Genomic DNA, 16,885 nt, shown 5'->3' with positions numbered 1-16,885 from the left:
GCCTAAACCCCTGATCACAATAAGCATCTAGAGAACATCTCGAAATAATATCAGGAGACTCTATAAAAGACATGTATTCTAACAAGCACCAACTAGTAAATAGTGCTATTTTGGCTACTCTATTTGTTATAAGTAACTCATTCTATCAGATTTGCTCACCTAAGGGATTGTGAGGGACAAGTGCATCTTAATTACATGTATTAAATATAAAAGCAGAAATTATAATAACTTAAAATTGTGCATTTATTTTCAGCCGTTAGATTCACTTGTCCCTCATAGTCCCTTAAAAACTGTTCCTTAGGTGAGGAGGCCTTCTCATTCTATTACCATTATTTGATACTTATTTATTTTATGCAATCATAATGAACCTTTATTACTTATGATTATTTTTGTCATATCTACCTCATATGATTATGTTCTTTTGTGAAAAAATAACAAAATACATTCCATTGCCGGGACTTGAACCTCGATCCTTCAGGTGAGAACCAAATATCCTGACCAACTAGACTACAACAAATTTTTGATTATTTTGTTATAATGTTATGTTAATGCATGTATTAATTATTGACTCTATATGAATATCTCTCTATTTTGGCATATGGTACTCACGAATTGGTATCAACAAAATCAATTATGTTTCCAACATAATCGAAGTATGTATTTTTATGAGTTTGACGACTTCAATTTGATTTCCATCTTATTATTTGATCTATTAATTTGATAGTAAATTGTCAATTTATAACAAGATCGAAACTATGTTTTGGATTTAAAATTCCTCCACTGATTGTTATACAATCAAATAGATCGAAACCTCTTGTTTCTTGATCTCCAATTATGTCCGGATTTTTGTCTATTCTCTTTATGAGTGCATGGAATCTCTGTTCACTCCACTTTTAGAACAAGCTTCTAATTATGAAGACTCGAGCCTAATGCTTTGAGTATAATATAAAATTTGATGAGGCTATGATCCTCCATTGTATTATTATTGGAGTATATGCTTATACCAATATGGACCGCCCTTAGAATTTGTAGACGAATTTAACGAAAAAATCTACACATATATATATATATATATATATTTTTTTTTTTCAATCTACAGCTAATTATTGTCAATTAGGATAAAATATTATCTTTTTGTTTCCTAAAATTACACATATTGCTGCTATTTAGAACTAATAAACATTAGTGAACTAGCAAAATTAATGTCATCTTTAAATACCGTAATTGTATATTTTTATTAGTCCCATTATTCCAGTAGGAGTAGATCATTATTGCGTGAATTATGGATCTTTTCTCAACATTTTTTTTTGAATTCAAAAGTTTTATAGATTTAAATAAATTAAATTTTCTTCTAAAAAAAATTGAATGTGAAATTTAAATTTTCTATTTTAAAGGTAGATTTTGTGTTTTGAAACGCAGTCAATTATATTAGTTTTTGTTATCCGTTGTGTTTTGCAAATACTGCACTAGATTTTTATTTTTCATCCTAAAAACCTGACTTAAAGGTAGGGGTTTAAGTTTTTCACCTAGCTAATAGTTTTTTTTTTTTTTTAATTACAACCTAAAAATTAGACTCATATGTTTAGTTAACCTCACTTCTATGTTGAGTTAATTGCTGGAAGTTAGCTTGTCTATGTTCTGGGGGTCCTCAGTTTGAGGATATTACACCTCATCGATGTAATCTTTGGAGCTAATAAAGTACCATTTCAATCCAAAAAAAAAAAACTCACTTCTAGGAGTTTTCATATCAACGTACTTATTTGACTCATTTTTCACATCAACCTCTTTCTTAGGTATTCCATTGTATCCCTAAAAAATTAAAAAAAAAAGGTATTCTATCATTGCGAGTTAACCATATTTCTTAGGTTGAAAATATCTAACTACTATCTATTACGTAAATTCAGAAGGAACAACCATCAAATTAATATGACAATTAACAAAAGGAAAATGTCAAAGAATGAGAATTTCAAAGAAAATAAAAGGACAAAATACTGTTTACTCCCTATACTTATAGGGTCTTGACGTTTCAATTTCACCTAAAAAATCCCTGAACTTTCCAATTTCATCTAAAAAGTCTCTGCCATCAATTTTTCGTTAACAAATCTGTTATCTTGCTGATGTGACACTATTTCAACAGTAAAATGACTATTTCACCCTTATTGACCCAAAAAAAAAATTACTCTTTTTTTTTCTTTTTAAACTCTTTTTTCTCTATTTTTAAAATTTGTTCTTTTTTATTCCTACTTTTTTTTAACTCTTTTTCTCTATTTTTTTGATTTGTTCTTTTTTATTCCTACTTTTTTTTTTAACTCTTTTTTCTCTATTTTTTAAATTTGTTCTTTTTTTTCCTACTCTTTTTTTTACTCTTTTTTCTCTCTTTTTTAACTCTCTTTTCTCTTTTTAGAGTGAATCTTGATCTGGATGTTATTTGCTTGTGTCTGAGATTCGTTTCTTGAAGAAAATGGATGTGAATTTGGTTTTTGATACTAATTGTCTTGAAATAAGGTATATGCATGTGATTATTATTGCCATCAGTTCTCCTTGGTAATCTTAACTGATGCTTCTTCTTGACTTTCAGCAACTTCCATTTTGTTTTCTGACCTTACTTATGGACTCAGCAACTTTGTTCTATAAATTTTGCCATGGTTTTGGAAGGTTATTAATAATAGGGATTCTTTCTGTGGAAAACTGGAGATCTTCTTGATGATGCACTGTCACTGTTTAATAAGTTTTGTATTGCAGAAATCAGGAGATTTTCTTGTCTTAACTGGCCTGAATGCCAACAATGAAATATAGCATAAGCTTTCTTTTTTACATTGTGTGATGATTTGGGAACAGGTACATACATGAATGCTAATAGATTTATAACTTCTGAGAATTTATGAGCAATCCCTTTGGTATTTTCAGTGCAATAATTTCCTACGTAGATCATACATATATCTATATTCTTATCGGATTACAAAGATAATGAAAGTTCGCATCTTTGGACCAAATCACAGATTTACCATTTTCTCTCTACTCCATATTTGTGATCGAGGCCCGTCATGGTTTCAATGAGGTACGTATTACTACTCAGACCTTATCATGTTTTATTCCCATCTTTTATTTCATCTCTTGTTATGTGTGTAAGAGACAGACTTAGGTGTTTCTAAAAAGCACTTGCTAACTTTTGAGCCTTTAGGATTAGAGAAATTTATAATTTACTTTGTATAGTAGTTTTATGTATTGCACGTATGGAGTTGTTTGAGAGATCAGTCTTCTAGGCTCATCCTCTTTTATTTCATGATAGAACAAGGATATGTTATGGTCATTAAGCTATATCTATTACACCTGCACCATGTAGCTTAGTCTTTGAGTAACTTCAAAGTGAACTAAGAAGCAACAGTGGACTATCTCTTCTTAAAATGTTGCATTCAGCAATATATTTTTTCATTCTTCCCTGAATATTATTGAATGTTGTTCTCTGATAGTTGGTTTACATTTCTTTCTTAGTAGCAGTGAAGTTTTATGAACTAAAGGCCATGAAGCCATGAGTATCTTCTTTGAATCCTAATTTTTTGAAGCCATGACTTTGTATGTTGATAAGTATACCAAATTTTTTGTCTTGCTTTTCTGTTGTCATTGTGATTCCATTACTCTAATGGGTACGATTAGGCCTAACTACTTGCATAATTTTTTGGGATGTTTATAAAGCTGTGCACTTTCTTGTATAGTTGCATAATGTACTCTTCCTATATGTTTTGTAGATAGCATTGGAGGGTAGAACTTCAAATAGCAATGAGTTAAAGGTTATCATTTTTGGTAATCGAGAATACATGAAAGCAAAGATGCTAAAGAATTTGTTCAAGGAATTTGCCAACCATCAATGCAGACTTTATTAGAGGCATGCTTTGAAACAATATGTATTTGTATCAGCTTTTGATGTCCCAATTAGATCAGCATGTATGAGAATATTTTTCTTCTTTGAATGTTGGCTTGGATGATTGGGAAATGTTCCCTTTTGACATTTGAGGTATATAGAATGGGTTGGATCACTCATTTGATTGATTTATAATGTGTTTTCATTCCAATTGATCAATGTTCATTAGGTAAATTGGAGCATTATTATGCATCGTACAACAGTTTTATATAATGGCAATCCAACATTGTCTGAACACACAAAATTGGGTCATATACTCAATGCATTTTTACATATCACACAATGGTTTTACAAAAACTATGTCTTCTCATTTACGATCAGACAACTGTAAAAACTGAATTCTGTTGTCCAAAATCCAGTCACACAACAATCATACTCTACAACTGAAGTGTGAGGAGAAATCAGACGACAGTGAAATTAAAAAATACGTTGTCTGACTAGGCTTTCCAACAACAGCTTGAAATAAGTTTTGTTGTCTGACGCATGCACCTGCCATGCTGCGCATGGCTGCGCGGCAGATGTGCCTGGCATCTGTCGAGGAAAGGTACAACGCTGATAACAAAGAAACTGTTGACTGTTTGTGTTTCATACAGCGGTTTTCCACCGTTGTGCCATTTTTCATCACACAACGCTCCGATACACAATGGAGATCGTCCAAATCACACAACGATTTTGGTCCGTTGTCTGTTAGCTTTTTTGGCCTAGTGTCCATTTGTTTGGTGAATCTCTAATAGATGTTGGGTGTTGTTATTGTACTAACTGTGTTTATAAGTTCATGCCTTCTATGTATTAAAATTTTTCTTTTAAATATATTTAGTTTTGGTTTGTGTGGAAAGACAACTCATAGGGGTAGGAACTGAAAGCAGATCGATAAGGACCTGTTGATCCATATTCAAGGTATGCTTTGCTTTAGGGTTTGTCGATCCATATATATATTTCTTTTTTTTTTCCCTTTCGTTTTTCTGATGCTTCGATAATCATGGGTTACTTGCAGCATGTATATATGAATGCCAGATTGGACAGTAGATATAAAATCATTGTCAGCAAGCAAAACTGAAAGCAGATCGCTGACGACCTATAACCTATTGATCTATATTCAAGGTTTGCTTTTGATCTTTGTTTTGGTGTTTGTGGATCCATTTATATGTTTGTATTTTGTTCTCTTTTTCTGATGCTTCAGCATTCACATTACTTGCAACATATATATATGAATGGCAGCTTGGACACTACAGACAAAATCATGACCACCAAGCAAAACTAATAGCTGAAGCATAAGGACCTGTTCATCTATATTCAAGGTATCTCAATTATTTAATTATGCCCCAGGTCATTTTTAGAATCCTAATAATATTAAGATCCTTTGTTCCATTTTTGTCATGTGTCGATTTTTCTACTTGATTAAGCATTTTTTATAGTGTACGTCTTTTCATGCAGTAAACACCAAAAGACTGGGCAACTCGACGGTTAAATTGGTTCCTGTTGCGTTCACATACCACTATGTCTGACTCAGGTTCACATACTAGACTGAGTCAGGTTCACAGAGACGAATCAGGGGCAACCCAGAATGTGGATACTTCAAGTACGTACTGGCCTAAATGGCTAATACTGAAACTAGCATAAAATTACTAGAGGAGCTGTAGCTATGTTTTGATGCGGTGTTACCGTAACATACCGTTACCACTCGATCATTTAATTGTTTAAAAGCAAGTAAGGTGTTGATGACAATGGACCAGTAGATTGTTTTTGGTCGTGGGTAAAGTAACCATATATCTAAATATGGTGTTTAGAATGATTTATCATTTCATTCGCCGCAAGTAAGCATGAGTTTGAAAAAGACATTTTCATTGCAACCTGTGATGATATGATTAATTTCATCAGTAATGCAATTCTTTATAAATCAGTGAATCATATCTTTTGTCTATGAGTTGTAAATAAAGATGGCTAGAAAAGAACAATTAAGGTTTATTGCCAATTGATAGTTACCAAACTATATAGCAGTTTTCTCCGCCAGACCCAACAATGGGTTAAACTTAGTAGGGAGACTAAAATTGAATGTGTTTTCTGAAATTAGCAATCACAAACTTTTCTATTTTCAAACTATGATCGAAAAAAAAAAAAAAGATACTATTATAATACAAAATAAAAATAAAAATGTCAGGTATCAACACAATTCAAACTAAAGAAAATAACATGTCATCAAAAAAAAAAAAAACTAAAGAAAATAACATAATATGAAAATTAATAATTTACTTTCAGCCCTTTTTGCTAAAGATCTTTTTGTTATCTTCCACTGAAAAGTATAGAAAGAGAGATGAACGGAGCAACAGCTTTGGAAAAATATTAATATTTTATTATATTTTTATAGGAACAGGCACGACACAAATGGATCATAGAGAGCGTGCACGTGCTAGCCATCAAGAATGGCGACAATCGATGAGTTCTACACAACATGAAGCCTATTTGGCACGGCGGCGAGCTCATGCTAGGGGAAAGCGACTAGCCGTGGAAAATATAAGTGACCATGGACAAGAGGCGGGCCCAAGTAATAGGAATAGGCTAGCTCCAGGTACTTTTGTATTTCTTAACTATGCCACTGTTAAGAGTTTTTATTTTTATTTTTTTCTCTTAATACTTACAAGTTACATCGCTAGAGTTTACCGTTACACGATGTATGGATATGTGTACTAATAACACGAAACAAAAATTCTAAACTTAATAGTTGGAATTAAAATAATTGACAATTGCTTATTATTTTGTTAATAGTACACTCCGACTTTTGTTAATAATTGACAATTGCTTATATATCAGTTTCAAGACTCTTTTATTGCAGGGGAAAACAATGCAGGTAAGAATTAATATTTTACTTTCACCTATATATCAGATATGTAAGTTTTTCAATTGTACAATTGTAGAAATATTTAATATAGATTCACATTTTCTTAGGTAACGTCGGTCATAGGACAATTCTGCCATCATCATTTGTTGGAAGACCACGTGATATGTACCAACGGTACCAAGATGTGATGGCTTTGGTTCAAAAGTATGGCAGACCAGATTTGTTTATCACTATGACGTGTAACCCGAATTGGGAAGAAATTAAAAGTGAGCTACTCCCTGGACAAACATCACAAGATCGTCCAGATTTAGAGGTCAGGGTATTTCGTTCGAAACTTGAGCAACTAAAAGAAGACATCATCACCAAAGGGGTATTGGGAAGAGTTATTGCTCATGCTTTTGTTGTTGAATTTCAGAAACGGGGCCTACCACATGTACACATGCTGGTCATGTTGGATGAAAATGATAAGCTTAATAACCCTGAAGATTATGACCTCATTGTTAGAGCAGAAATACCAGATAAAGATGAAGAGCCTCAACTTTATGATCTGGTGTTAAAACATATGATTCACAGTCCATGTGGAACCTTAAACCAACAGTCTTCATGTATGAAGAATGGGAGATGCAATAAAAGTTATCCAAAATTATTTGCAAATTTCACTGTGCAAGGAAACGATGCATATCCTATATATCGAAGAAGAGCAAGTCGCTTACCAGTCCCTCTACGTAGATCTGGAGACACAATGGTGGATAATAGTTGGGTTGTTCCTTATAACCCGTGGTTGTTGCTACGGTATGATTGTCACATCAATGTTGAAATATGTGGGGGCATAAAGAGTGTCAAATACTTATATAAGTATGTCTACAAAGGTCCTGATAGAGTTGCAGTTCAAGTGCAATCTGACCCGGAGTTCAATGAAATAAGACAATTTGTCGATGCAAGGTGGGTTTGTGCACCAGAGGCTTTATGGAGGATATTTAAATTTGTAATGAACAGAATATATTCAACAGTCGACAGATTACAAATACATCTTCCAAACATGCAACAAATCAGATTCGATGCAAATGAGACTGTAGAAGACATTCTAGCAGATGAGCATGCACAGAAGTCTATGCTTATTGAATATTTCACCATGAACCGTATGGATCCGGAAGCAAGACGATATCTGTATCGAGAATTCCCTCAATACTATAGGTGGGATAGTAAGCAAAAAGCTTGGGTGAAAAGAAGGAACAACTACAAGGTAATTGGAAGAATATACAGTGTTTCACCCTCTGAAGGTGAGAAATTTTACCTACGTGTCATTCTCAATCATATAAGAGGACCGAGATCATTTCATGATTTGCTTACTATTAATGGAGTTCTGCAAACTACTTTTAAGGAAGCGGCAGAGAAACGAGGTTTGCTGGAAGATGACAATAGCATCCGACAATGTCTGTTAGAGGCCTCTGCAATTAGAATGCCATCAGCTTTGAGAAGATTATTTGTCACAATTTTGGTGTATAGTCAACCAACTGGTGTTCGAAGATTGTGGGATGAATTTTATCCTTTCATGATTGAAGATTATTCTTCTTCAAGTGATATTGTCGATATTTCTGTCAGAAACAGGCTACTTCAAGATCTAAATAGAATGCTAGAACAATTTAATAAGGGCACTGGAGAATTTGATCTGCCTGAAATGACAAGTGAGCCAGAAGATAGTCTAGGAATACCGAGATGTATTGAAGACGAAATTTCTATAAATATCCCGCAAGAAGATATTGATGCAATTGACCACCTTAACAACGACCAAATGATTGCATTCAACACCATAATGGCCGCAGTTGAGGGAAGAGAAAGTGCATTATTTTTTATCGATGATCCTGGAGGTACTGGGAAAACGTACTTATATCGTGCATTGCTAGCAAAGTTGAGAAGAATGAATCATATAGTCTTAGCCACAACATCATCTGGAATTGCTGCAAATTTATTGTCCGGCGGGAGGACAGCTCACTCTAGATTCAAGATTCCACTCAATGTAGATGCATCATCCATGTGTTCCATAAGTAAACAGTCTGCTCTAGCACGACTGATACAAGATTCCACTGCAATTATTTGGGATGAGGCACCTATGACACATCGACATGTGTTTGAAGCACTTGATTGAACATTTCGAGACATAATGGATGTTGAATTACCGTTTGGTGGAAAGATAATGATTTTTGGGGGAGATTTTCGTCAAGTTCTCCTTGTTATTCCTAAAGGAACGAAGTCTGAACTCATTCAAGCCTCCATTGTGAAAGCAACATTTTGGGCACAAACAAAGATATTAAGATTGAGACAGAATATGAGATCCATAAATGACCACCAATTTGCAGAATTTCTACTTCGTGTTGGCGATGGGAGTAAACAAGTCATTGACGACGAAATGATGAGATTACCAGAACGCATGGTGGTTCCATGGGAAAGTGACCAATCTATCAATCAAATTATTGATGAAGTTTTCCCCAATTTGGGTGATCATGTAAATGATGCAAGATACATGGTGGACAGAGCATTGATTACTCCTATAAACGATGATGTGGACGTGTTGAATGAAAAGATAATCAATATGTTTCTAGGTGAAGAAATTACATTGTACTCATTTGACTCTGTTGAAGATGACATGAGAAATTTGTACCAACAAGAATTTCTGAACTCAATAACCGCAGGTGGGCTGCCACCCCACAAGTTAACTTTGAAAGTAGGTGCTCCAATCATGCTTTTAAGGAATATTGACCCTAAATTGGGATTGTGTAACGGTACTAGATTGTTGTGTCGTGGTTCGTACCAAAATCTGATTGATGCTGAGATACTAATAGGACAGTTTGCTGGGACTAGAGTTTTTCTACCTAGAATTCCTTTGAAAAGTGCAGAAAATGCTGGGCTACCATTTCAACTAACAAGAAAGCAATTTCCAGTCAAACTGAGCTTCTCTTTGACCATAAGCAAATCTCAAGGTCAGACTATCCCACATGTAGGTGTTTACCTCCCAGATCATGTTTTTAGTCATGGACAATTATATGTTGCATTGTCGAGAGGAGTATCAGAGTCAACCACAAAAGTTCTGGTTAAAAAGGATCCATAGTTGGTGAAGATGGCGTATTTACGAAGAATGTAGTATTTAAAGAAGTTTTGCTTCATTCAAACACAAATGATCGATCGTCTTCATAGGTACATCAACATTTTAATTGATTATAAACATACATATTTGATTGAATTTTTTTACATTACAATCTGTAACTTTGTGTAATTTTTTCTATTTGTAGGAATGGTTGAGACAGAAGCTTTAGGAGATGTGTTTCCATATTTTCATGTGGTTGGTGCATGAAAACAATCAATAAAAATGAACACTTCTTATCTCAGTAAACTTATTTTGAACGAGTGGAACAAAAAGAAACATACAGAGTATGTATTCTTAAGCTTTGTTTCTTTTCCATTAAATATATTTTTATTTTTGTGGTAGTTAATCAATTCCAATACTCTTAATCTATATATATGTTTTTGTACAGAGTTTTAAATTTTTTACTAATGGATTGCGCAAGATATATACAATATTTTATAATATTTGTATAGGGTTAGAGTTAGGTGATATGCAACACAAAAATTATACTGCACTCATGAGTAACATTTCAAACATGCGTAGCAAGAAAGGAAGGACAATACACACGCGCGAGCGCGGCCCTTCCTCACGCGCATCGCGTGCGTGCAGGAAGGCTAGTATATATAATTCGAAAAGTTCAAAACTTGCAAAGGGGGTCCGATCGGATATGATGACACGACTCTCCAGAACATTCCCTTCCGTAAAGCTCCCAAACCCTCACCCCTCCTCAATTCTATTACCATGTTCAACATCACTACCCAATATCAAATCAGAAGCAAAATCGAATTCTCCCTCAAAATCAAAACCAAAATCGAGGTCTTGGTCTGTGTATCTCATCCTTTCCACCAATGCACCCATCAAGACCTACGTTGGTGTCACCACCGATTTCTCTCGCCGGTATGACTGAATTGCTATCTGGGTCTTTCAGTTTTGTTGTTTTCATTAGCTGTTTGATAAATTTAGGACAGATTTGTATCTGGGTTCCTTCGAATTTATCCGTTTCATTAGCTGTTTGATAAGTTTAGGAACGATTTGCTATCTGGGTCTTTCAAAGTTCTCATTTTTCATGAGCTACTTGATAGATTTACGACAGAGTATTACCTGGGTCTTGTTCGTTTTGGGTTTTCAGGTGTTTATATGGGCTGTGTTCTTTAGCAATTTGTCTTTCTTTTTCGCTCTCAGAATTGGGTTGGTGCTCAATGATGCTTCTCTTGATTATTAGCTAATGAGAAGAATGAGAAGGTAGTCAATTAAAGCAGTGAATGGCATTCCATTGGTTATGTATTATGCCAACTGGCGGTTTTGAAATGAATAGATAGTAGATATCTCCAACTTTGTTTTAGAAATTATCTAGTTGCTTTCCGGTTTGATAAAACGATCGTTATTGACCTGTTCATGCGGATAAGTCACTGTATGCACTAAATTGTGTGATTACCAGCATTAATTTGTTGCGGCTGGAGAAGAGATGTGGTTATGATATTGATCTTGACATTTGTTATCATGTTGGGTAGATTTTGCCTCTGTAGTTTTTGTCCTGTTATGATTGTGTTTATCTTCAGCATTTTTAGACCTTTTTCACATATTTACTTAAGGTGCACCTGTTGATTGTGTTTATCTTCTAATTGTATTGAACAGTACATACTTATGCTGTTATGACTGCGTTTTCACTATAGACTCGAGTGATTTCTGGCAATCATTTTCAGTTGTTTGGCCAGGTTTTTTATGATAAGTTTCTAAATTCTTTTGCAGTCTGAAACAACACAATGGTGAACTAAAAGGTGGGGCAAAGGCATCCCATGCTGGAAGACCATGGATTTGTGCATGCCTAATACATGGTTTCAAGGACCAAAATGAAGGTATTTGGTTTGAAACTTTGATAAAAGAGCTTGTGCTTCTCACATGAACATTCCTATGATTTACTTAAAAATTCGAGTTTAAGGCCTATTATAAAGCAATGATCTTGAGTTATTCCAGCATACATGATATTGTGGCCACCAATGAAGAAGCCATCATTTTTTGTTGAGTTCAGACCATTTTGGACATTTGATTGTTTAGTACTCCAGCTGTTAAATTATTTTGGCCAACAAAGGTACTCATATTTTGGAGTATCAGTATGAAGTCTATTATCTTTTACATGGTCTGCAACAGGGGTGCTTGGTCAGTTTTGATTATCCTCTTTATTTTGAAATCAGTAAAGAAGCTTTAGTTAGTCGTTACCTTGAGGTGATATCTGAGTGTTTCTCGGAATCCATATTGTGTAAGAAATTTTTTTATCGATTCTGAGCTGGTTTTTAGTGGATAACTTGTAAGAGTTTTTCAAAGTACTTGAGTAAGAGGATGAGCGTTGATGTTGTAGGCTGCCTTTCTACTGTGGGATAAGTTCTGGTATGAATTTTTCTTGGTATGTTAATGACCGTCCAAGTTGGACTGCTTATAACCCATGCAAGCTTTCTATTTTCATATTAAATGCCACTCTTTCAAAAATGTTGATCATTTACCATTTGATTATCAGAAGGATGGTGAAGAAATGCCATCTAGGAGAAAATTTTTATATGACTATCTTCTTAACGAAACTATTTAAAATCTAGTGAAAGTATCTTCCATTAGATACAGACAATAGGGATTTGAACTACAGTGATCAACTTATGAGTCTGACCCACTTTTTTATTGCAGACAACTGCAGTCATTAGGGTGCCTTATGATTAGTGTGCTATTAGGATTTTATTGTTTTGGTTCCTTTGATGACAAAGAGACAAACTCTTTTTCATGCAATAGCTATATGTCCCTTTTATCTTTCTATATTGGGCATGTGATGGAATGGCTTAAAGCTGAGCTCCACATTTTCAACAGAGGCAGACCAAGTTAATTCATCCTTAACTTGTCGAGGAATCCTTCATCAGTGGTTCTCAATGACTGATTTTTCTCAATCTTTTCAACCTTAGTTCCATAGGAGCAAGTCGGAAAGATTGAGAAATAGAACCATTGATTTTACCATCTGATTTTCTATCCACCCACCTTGATTCATCTTCATCATGGATATAGTTTTGCCTTCATAAAATGAAATCCATACATTAATGAACTTTACTCGTTTAATATCCTTGTCTAATGTCTACTCATACCGGTTGTTCCGGTTCCTGGACTAAGATCCTTGCTCTGATAGACTGATACACATTTATGCAGAAGTAAAGATCAAAAGCTTGTTTTTATACTCAGCTATTTGATCTCTGATGCCTTGTCATTTCTCAGTTCATGCTATTAACACTTTTGTTTAATAAAAATAATATTCTTCATTGTTGTGTAGCATGTGCATTTGAATCAAAATGGAAAACTTTATCAAGGAGTTTGCCTCGCAAAAGAAAGGACGATAACAAGGTAGAGCAAGTAAGTGATTTGTCGCTTCCTCTACTACAACATAGGCAAGCAGCTCTAAATAGAGTTAAAGATATATTTGATTGTACTCACTTAGAAATTGACTGGAAACTGAACCCTTTATAAAGTATGGAAAATAAACCCCCATGTCGAGCACTGAGAACAATCAATTGAACTTTATTCTTGGGAGTATTACTAATCTAAAGTTGTTGTATACTTATATGAAGCGCTGTAATCGCATACAATTTGGTCGAATACTTAAACCAGATTGTGATGATGGGGAAATTCTTGTCTAGAAGAGGTCTACTAGAATGTATTATTACTCTTTTACTAAATGAATCAAGAGAATGTATTTAATTATTTGTTCAACCTTCTTCAATTTTATTCTTACATTTTAGTTAATTGTACAGCATTTTGTAATATGTTAAATTGTTAACCACTAAACGTCTCATGTATCTTTTATCATATTCATGTTATGGACACACAGAACAGAACTTCCATCAGTTCAGCACCCCCTTTCATGAATAGAACTTCCATCAATTCAGCCTAGGCCTGGTTTGCAGTTCTATGCTTGGGCCCCGGCTGGTTTGGTTTGCCGTTCTAAACTGGGTTGGTTGCTTGTAACAATTGTGTTCTTAGACCTTAAGTTTGGTCTGGTTTTTTAAGTGGCATTCAATTTGGTCGATGTGTTATTGCCTCCCAACGCATTGTTTCCCCGGAAACATTGAGCTGCTACTTCCAATTTGGTCGATGTGTTAGGCACTGTATGTCACGTGCAGGCTTTCTCAAACCACCTTTGTCATGTTTGCACGCACGTAGCTTCCGTGTTTGTCAAGTTCAATAAGATTAAGATTTTTGCAAAAGTTGCACAAGATAGCAAATTGACACTAGGGTGATCAATTTGATACTCAAAGCGTGACCCAATTGACTTCGGGCTTTGGCTGACTCTTGCTGGGTCCCACGCGTTTGTGGAGGAGAAAGGAGACTCAAACCCTCGTTATGAGGCTTTAGAGGCTTTACCAACAAACCAACCAATTTGGTTTCTAAGTTACTTCATTTATATTTGAGGAGTAGAAAAGCATGGGTTGGTTGATCAAAACTTTGCCATAAAGGCAAAGACCCAGCTCTTAGCACAAGGTTTCCATTATCTAAAAGAACTACATGTATAGAAGAAGCTGAACTTGAACTGACCTCTGTTGACCAAATTGGGGTTTTGGACTCATTAAACAGTACCAAATTACCATCTGAGATTCTCAACTCTGAAGAAAATCTATCAGAGACTGGCTGCACCCTATTGGCCACCCAGACTATGGTTTGGTCCGGTACTAGTTTCTTGTAGTACCACATGCCTATGTAGTAGTTTGCAGTATTACCTGCCTTGAAGAAACCCAGTTCAAATTTCCCACCAGCTGAAACAATGGTTTGGTCACCACTCACCAGAGAGAGACTGGTTTGCTGTGATGGTGTCAGCTCCAAAGCAGATATGGGACTTGAGACATAGGCACAAGAAGAAAAGGGAAAGCATCAACGTAATTGGGTTGCTCTTGGTATCCATGGATTGGCTGCAGAAAACTTGCCACAAGAATTTTTGCCGTGTATACAAGAATTTTTGCGGATTTATAGATTCTTATAGAGGCTTGACTAGTTTGACTGAGAACCTTGACTTGAGCTGACTTCGTATTCCTTCCAGTAAGCTTTGCATCATTAGCCACAGCTAGCAACATTACTAGCCATGCTAGCACAAGAATCATTCTTTTTACCTTTACTCTTGACCACATCACGAGCATCACCATCAACAGCATTAGCATCAGCTTTAGAGTTAATCATCATCTTAACACCACTAACACATCGGTACAGATTGTTTTTTACATCGGCCATGATCCGATGTATATGCGCAAAATTCTAGTAGTGGATGGATCATGGAAGAGATTCAATGAGACTTATAACAGAGACTTAAGACCCTTAAGGTATTCTAGCTTAACATGTGTCCACTTCTGGATCATTTTCTTCATTACCAATTATACTCTTTACAGTCATTTGATTTGATGTTCAAAATTTTGGTTGAGAGTGATACGTACGGCTCTTTAATTTGATTGTTTGTTTTGAATAAATGTATGTTTTGGTCCCATCCATGGCAGGAAACAAAGTTTGAGGCCATCTTCTTTCGAGTTGCTTCAGGTGATTCGACTCGATTAAGTTTTCCCTCGAGTATCAAGAATTTATCTTGTACATCGTCTGCTCCCATTCCAAAATGGCAGACGTACTCTTATATCTAATTACATCCAGCGTCTGTTCATAACTGGACAGAAGATAGAGCAACCCCACATTTCCAACTCAAGGCTGCTCCTGCTGCTAGATCTGCTTGAACAGCTTGAGCTGCCTGACCTCTGAAAGCTGAGCATGATGCACAAGCTTCTAGTTCTGTCTGAGCTACACGAGCAGCCAACCAGCCACTGCTTTGGCTGCTCAAGCTGCGAGCTGCCTTGTTTTTGTCAAAAAAAAAAAAAAAAGCTGCAAGCTGCCTTAGCTGCCTTGTTTAATGGTATAAGTCATTTCAAGACAGCTTGATGGGTTCATAGTTGCAATTCCTCAGCTACTATTGTCATTGCAAAATTTATAGATTTTCATTGGAGTAAAATTGTTCGAAGATAAGTGACTATTATTTTCTGCCTCTGAATATAACAGGTGGTGATTAGGGGATGTCTGTAATCTTCTATTTTATGATATATAACTGAATGCCTCCTCTTGCAACATTCCCATATAGTCTTGTCTCGTGCTAAACAGCTAATGACTTTGAAAAAAAGAACATAGCTAATTATTTTTTTTTATGTTAAAAGAAATTTATTGAAATATTAGCTATAAAAATCACTTAAGAAAACATTCCAGATAAAAGAAAGCATAAAAAAGTATCAAAAACTCTACATGAGGTGTATTACAAAATCAGCGAAACTTATTTGTGAATTAATCATCACCAAACTAAAGAGCAGTGGTTGAAAATAAGGGATTTGGAGATGCGATCGAATATTAGAAATTTAGTATCTTTTTCTAGCATAGTCATTTGCTTTTCCTCCAAAGTCACCTACACTTCAATTTCTTGATCGCATTGTAATGCAACAAAGATCGTGAGATTTCTAAATACAGGCCCAACTTTTCCGATGACTCAAATCTGAAATGGCTTTCCCCATCACATACTCACACAGCGGACAAACCATATTTCCCACATAACCTTTTGTGCTTAAACAATGTCTAGTTGGCAATATGTTGACACAAGATCTCCAGACATGAAGAGCAACCTTATTTGGCACTTTTGCATTCCGGATAGTTGCCCATAATTTTTTATATGGATCTGGGGGTGATATATATATGGAGGAGCCAAGACCAGCCCCAAAGATATATCTCTAGCAACACAATAAGCGCTATTTGGAGAGAAATATGAAATGTCTCTTGGAGCATGTCGACTAAGTCGGATACTTAGAATTAAAATCTCTAACCACAGGTGTGAACCATTTAGCAATCTTCTCCACATCCCATGTTCTAGTACTCGAGTTCTGAAACCTTGTTGGAGCGTCTCTAGGTTGCGGCGAATTCGGGCATCTTGGAAAAGAGTCCGGTAACCAACTGTCCCTCTATATATCAATGT

General features: G+C 35.2%; 2 protein-coding genes, 1 long non-coding RNA gene and 1 pseudogene across 3 annotated transcripts; all 4 read left to right on the top strand.

Moving 5' to 3' along the window:
* Window positions 1-4,752: 4,752 nt before the first annotated feature.
* Window positions 4,753-5,217, top strand: LOC121052184. The gene is made up of 3 exons (XR_005808318.1): window positions 4,753-4,816; window positions 4,914-5,020; window positions 5,138-5,217. It is a non-coding gene; the product is annotated as an uncharacterized LOC121052184 (long non-coding RNA).
* Window positions 5,218-6,301: 1,084 nt separating this feature from the next.
* LOC112199180 lies at window positions 6,302-8,171 on the top strand. Its single transcript, XM_040518685.1, has 4 exons — window positions 6,302-6,485; window positions 6,750-6,764; window positions 6,863-8,035; window positions 8,137-8,171. The coding sequence occupies exons 1-4, from the start codon at window positions 6,302-6,304 to the stop codon at window positions 8,169-8,171; spliced, it is 1,407 nt and encodes a 468-aa protein (XP_040374619.1).
* Window positions 8,172-8,260: 89 nt separating this feature from the next.
* On the top strand, window positions 8,261-9,825 carry LOC112199173 (annotated as a pseudogene).
* Window positions 9,826-10,504: 679 nt separating this feature from the next.
* LOC112173921 (structure-specific endonuclease subunit slx1) lies at window positions 10,505-13,614 on the top strand. The gene is made up of 3 exons (XM_024311608.2): window positions 10,505-10,773; window positions 11,626-11,732; window positions 13,178-13,614. Exons 1-3 carry the CDS (start codon window positions 10,544-10,546, stop codon window positions 13,369-13,371), a joined length of 531 nt encoding a protein of 176 aa, XP_024167376.1. The 5' UTR covers window positions 10,505-10,543; the 3' UTR covers window positions 13,372-13,614.
* The last annotated feature ends 3,271 nt before the right edge of the window (window positions 13,615-16,885 follow it).

Source organism: Rosa chinensis, chromosome 1, assembly GCF_002994745.2.
Source record: "Rosa chinensis cultivar Old Blush chromosome 1, RchiOBHm-V2, whole genome shotgun sequence".
NCBI classification, from domain to species: domain Eukaryota; kingdom Viridiplantae; phylum Streptophyta; class Magnoliopsida; order Rosales; family Rosaceae; genus Rosa; species Rosa chinensis.
Note: the sequence above shows the minus strand (reverse complement) of the source record. Positions and strands in the feature narration are given on the sequence as shown.

Excerpts from the sequence above, each read along its gene's own strand:
- LOC112199180 (XM_040518685.1), top strand. The coding sequence starts at position 6,302 with ATGGATCATAGAGAGCGTGCACGTGCTAGCCATCAAGAATGGCGACAA. Across the intron at positions 8,036-8,136 it reads CAGTGTTTCACCCTCTGAAG|GAAGCGGCAGAGAAACGAGG; the intron begins GTGAGAAATTTT and ends ACTACTTTTAAG.
- LOC112173921 (XM_024311608.2), top strand. The coding sequence starts at position 10,544 with ATGATGACACGACTCTCCAGAACATTCCCTTCCGTAAAGCTCCCAAAC. Across the intron at positions 10,774-11,625 it reads ACCACCGATTTCTCTCGCCG|TCTGAAACAACACAATGGTG; the intron begins GTATGACTGAAT and ends ATTCTTTTGCAG. Across the intron at positions 11,733-13,177 it reads TTTCAAGGACCAAAATGAAG|CATGTGCATTTGAATCAAAA; the intron begins GTATTTGGTTTG and ends ATTGTTGTGTAG.